The sequence below is a fragment of the Hylobates moloch genome, unplaced genomic scaffold (genome assembly GCF_009828535.3).
Source record: "Hylobates moloch isolate HMO894 unplaced genomic scaffold, HMol_V3 SCAFFOLD_11, whole genome shotgun sequence".
In the NCBI taxonomy this organism is placed as follows: Eukaryota; Metazoa; Chordata; class Mammalia; order Primates; family Hylobatidae; genus Hylobates; species Hylobates moloch.
Window position 1 is genome coordinate 77,575,166 of NW_026652286.1, and position 4,883 is coordinate 77,580,048.

The 4,883-nt window shown below is 36.6% G+C and overlaps 1 protein-coding gene across 1 annotated transcript in view; it reads right to left on the reverse strand.

The window, feature by feature from the left end:
* LOC116476195 (inactive caspase-12-like) overlaps positions 1-1,775 on the reverse strand; it is a 15,725-nt gene extending 13,950 nt beyond the window's left edge. The window contains 1 exon segment of the mRNA XM_032165892.1: positions 1,647-1,775. Coding sequence (XP_032021783.1) covers positions 1,647-1,775 — 129 coding nt within the window.
* Positions 1,776-4,883: the final 3,108 nt, after the last annotated feature.

Here is a 4,883-nt window from a genome sequence, read left to right on the forward strand (position 1 = left end):
TGAAAGTCTTCTAGATTCGGTCAGCTTGTGTTTCCAGAGGCTTCTGTTGAATCTTTTAGCCACACAACCCCACGGTTCTCAGGAAGTACAAGATTTGTCTTCTACGACTAGCAATTGCCAAGAGAACCACATTCTTCTCTTAACCTGTGTTCATTTGTATTTATTAATGTGTTCGCTCTATCATTTATTCACATACCCCTAAACACTTGCAACCCGGTAACAATCTTTTCAACAAATTTTACCTTTTCTAATCCTCAAATTCCAACAATATTCAAACATCAAAGTCTCAAATTTAAATATTGTGATGGTTACTATTGAATATCAACTTGATTGGATTGAAGGATGCAAAGAATTGTTCCTGGGTGTGTTGTGAGGGTGCTGCCAAAGGAGGTTACTATTTGAGTCCCATCCTAAATCTGGATGGGCACCATCTACTCAGCTGCCAACACAGCTAGAATAAAGGAGGCAGAAGTTGGAAGGACTTGACTTCCTGAGTCTTCCAGTCTCCATGTTTCTCCCATGCTGCATGCTTCCTGCCCTCGAACATCAGACTCCAAGTTCTTCAGCGTTTGTTCTCTTGGAGTTACACCAGAGACTTGCCAGGGACGTTAGGGCCTTTGGCCATGGACTGAAGGCTGCGCTGTTGACTTCCCTACTTTTGAAGTTTTGGGACTCGGACTGACTTTCTTGCTCCTCAGCTTGCTGATGACTTATTGTGAGACTTCACTTTGTGATCACATGAGTCAATTTTCCCAATAAAATCCCATATATTTATATATCTCCTGTTAGTTCTGCCCCTCTAGAGAATGCTGACTAATACAAATATGGAACAAACATCTACTAACCAGCAATACAATTCGCAGAAGCCACATTATTGTGTACTGACAGTATGTGTTCTTTCACATTAAGCAGCAAATGGAAAAATCCTGGATGCATACAGATGAAGTTAAGTATTTTAATGTCTGGTGTTCTTAAAGACATCAGCACTCACCACCACGGCAGGCCTCGATGATGATCACCTTGGGATTGTCCTTCAAACTTGGACAGTTCCTGGTATTCAACATTTGAAAGACTTGATTGACTTCTAATAGATCTGGGACTTGCTCAGACTACTTCTTCCCACAAATTCTTCCTGAATACCATGAGACATGAACACCAGGAAGGTACTGTCAGAGGTCTTGTGCTCTGGGCAATGAGCAAATGCCTTCAGCTCTGTGGTCATGTCCTGAAAGAGATCCATACTACTGATTTTGCACTATGAGATTCACTATCATGGCTAATCAAATAAATAAATACCTAAGGGATTTCTTAAGGAATTCCATGACAAACAATGAAGTGGCAAGGAAAATTCTAATCTTAATTTAGAGAAAAGTAAAGAGAGTGTTACAGAAATCATCCTGAGATTTCTTATAGAGAGAAGGTGGCATTACTGAGTTAATAAAACATTTCCCAGTTAAGTTATACCAGGCTCTTGTTGAATGACTCTTACTTTATAAGGGAACATGTAGCATCCAGAATCCTCCATTGGCAAGTTTGGATTTTAGATTATCAAGAGGTTACATTTCCTGGTCATACAGCTAAGTTTTCTAACATTATTTAAGAATACGAAAGTCATTACCATTGTCTCTATGTATGACAAAACTTACTGAAGCAGTGACATATTCTTTCACATCCACGCTGTACCCCAGAGTTTCCACCAGCATCTTTATATCTCTGACATCAACTTCAGCTCTGACCCTCCCAGGAAGAATGGCATTCCTCCTGGATAATGGCATTCTTCTCTATCCCACTTTGTGTTCCTTACAGCATCATCCATGTGTGAATCCATAAACGAAGAGGTGCATTCTTAGGAGGACAATCCTGATCTAGTCATTAATACCACTGAGTGAATTCACTGCTAATGGAACACATTCCAAGCCAGAGGAGATTTCCAGTGGTGCAATACAGGCATCTACTTTTATATCTTAGAATCAGCATTTTTACAAATATTTTAGACAAAAACATAGAGAACTTTTCAAGGCCATGCATAATTAAACACCCAGAAAACAATCAACATGTGAGATAAAATATTTACGATATAAGTTTATTTCAAAAGATTCAAACACTAGGATCAAATTTAATGGGAGTAGTACTTAATTAAATGTTTCTTTAAAAAATATATGTTTGCCTGTTTATTTACTTATTAGTCATGATAGTAATCATTAGACATTGTTTTAATGAGCCTTTGTGCCAACCTTCAGAATTTCTTCTTAGTACATATCAGTTATTTTAACATTGCTGTGTTGCAGATTATCAGAGCCATAGAATAGAAGTGGTCTAAGCATCTGGGTTAGCCCTTTGAGAAGAGCTCCCATTAGAAAAGAAGGATGATTTTAGAATTTTCATGAATGAGAAATAAGTTTCTAACATGAGCCATTATAAATGTTTCACCTTTTTAAAACATCCTGCATTAATGGATACAGGTGTGTGTAATTTCATTTATATCCCTAAATTATTGGAATGCTTTAATTTCAGAATACAGATTTTTAATTATCTATTCCTTAATGATTTATATATTCATGTGAGTGCAATAAAAATGGGAACGTTGATTGTCTTGTTCATTTTTCTCTAGTCCATAGAACAGGGTACGGAATACAGTTGGCATGTGATTATTATTTTTTCTAGTAGCCTAGAAAGTAATATTAATTCTAATGAAATTATTTAGTGAAGGGTTCTTTTAACAAGTATTTATTGAATACACCTTATGGGCAACCAACTGTTAGATGAAAGCATACCTATGAATAAGTCAGACATTTAAAAATTTTATCTTAAAGCTTAAAGTCCAATGGGGGAAACTGAATTTATTTTTTAAATTACCAAAACATGTAGTAAAAGTTATGGTAAAGAATTATAGGGCATTTCAGGAATAGGGCTCTGAAATATAGTAGTAGAAGTAGAAATGGAGAGAGAGATCCAAATTTGAACAATAAATCCATAAACTTGACAAAAGCTTGAATGTTGGGTGTGAGTGAGAAGTAAGAGCTCAAGATGAATTTCGGGTTTCTGGTTTGAATAACTAGTAATGGTGACATCATTAACCAAGATAGGAGAAAATGAAAGAGAAGCAGCATGGGGGAAAATGGCACGTTCAGCTGTGGGAATGTTCAGACAAAGGCATCTCTAGGAGATGTGAGTGAATATGTTCAGTAAACATCTGAATTGTAAAGTCTGAGACCTAAGTGGGTAATCAGCATTTAATACACAAATTCGAAATTTGTTCATATAGATGTGCACACAGGAGTAGTGAAACTATCGGAATAGCCTCTGTGGAAGCAGAATAGATTAAGAAGAGAAAAAATAATATCATCAATCTATGAGAATTACCCATAGCCCTCCCACCCTGCGTTTATCCTATGTAATTAATATCAAGGAAGATGGGAATTCAAAGAACGCTATTTTTGTTTTTAGAAGCACCATTACCTAGGAAGGGAGAAAACACTGCTTGAGAGTCTTGTGTGTTAAGGTAATTTCCAAATGGTGGACCTGAAGAAAGACGGACATTGAAATAGCCTCACCTTCTCTGAAGAACTTTACCCCAATGTGGTGGATACTCTCTACTGAATTTTTTTTCCACACACTTGACTGATTGGTAATAAGTCCTGTTCAAGATGTAAGTCACTTGAAACCATGCACATCACTTGGGAAACAAGAGGGTCTTCACATGAATGACTAGACAGTTATTTAATAGCTAAGGCAGAATAGAGTTATCTGTGAGTGACACCTTTAGTCTCTGCTTTGTATGGTGAAAGTGGAATCAAGGTATCTTCAGATATAGAATTAATAATTTTCTTGACATGTGTATGTCAAGGTGGCTCCTGAGGCATCACAGGTGTGTGAAAGTAAAGTTGCCCAACTCAGTTTGATGAACAGTATGGGGGAGAAAAAGACATATATGGTTGGACCCCTAGTTTTGCTAAGATTTATCACAGTAGAAAGTGGTTAACTGCCTCATATGAAAAATGAAATATAGCTCATTCACACTGCCAAATCTCTCTCCTGTTCTACATAATATTTGATGGTGGTGTGATTTCCGATTATTTCCTTGATTCATTTTGAAATAATAAATAATATACTTTACTCTCATTTCTTCTCTCATCAGTTTTGCACAGTAGCTTAATTCTCTTCTGTGTAAGTTGATCAGAGTTTCCCAGGTGCAATTTACTCCATCTTTTCTCACCTCCAATTATCCCTTTTTTCCCCAATGTCTTATTGTGGTAAAAATACATACCACAAAATTGACCATCTTAACATTTTTGAATGTAGTGTTTGATACTAAATCCATTCATAATGTCATATAACAGTCACCCCCATTTACCTTCAGAATTCCTCTTTATCTGGCAAAGCTCAAATTCTGTATCATTAACTAATAACTCCCCATTTCCTCCTCCCCACAGTCCCTGGCCATCACCATTCTACATCCTGTCTCTATGAATTTGATACCCTAGGTACCTCATGTAAGTGAAATAATACAGTATGTGTTTTTCTATTGCTGCTTTGTTTCACATAGCATAATGTCAAGGTTCATCCTTACTGTAACAAATGTCAGAACATCCTTATCTTTTAAGGCTGAATAAAATTCCATTATGTGTATATACCACCTTTTGCTTATCCATTTATCAGTTATTGGATAGTTCCACATTTTAGATATTGTGAACAGTGCTGCTATAAACGTGGATGTGTAAATATATCTTTGAGATCCTGCTTTCAATTACTTTAGTTATGTACCTATAGGTGGAGTTTCTGGAGCATATGGTAACTCTACTTCTAATTTTATGAGGCACTACCATACTGTTTTCCAAGGTGGCTGTACCATTTGAAATTCTCACCAATAGAGCACAGGACTC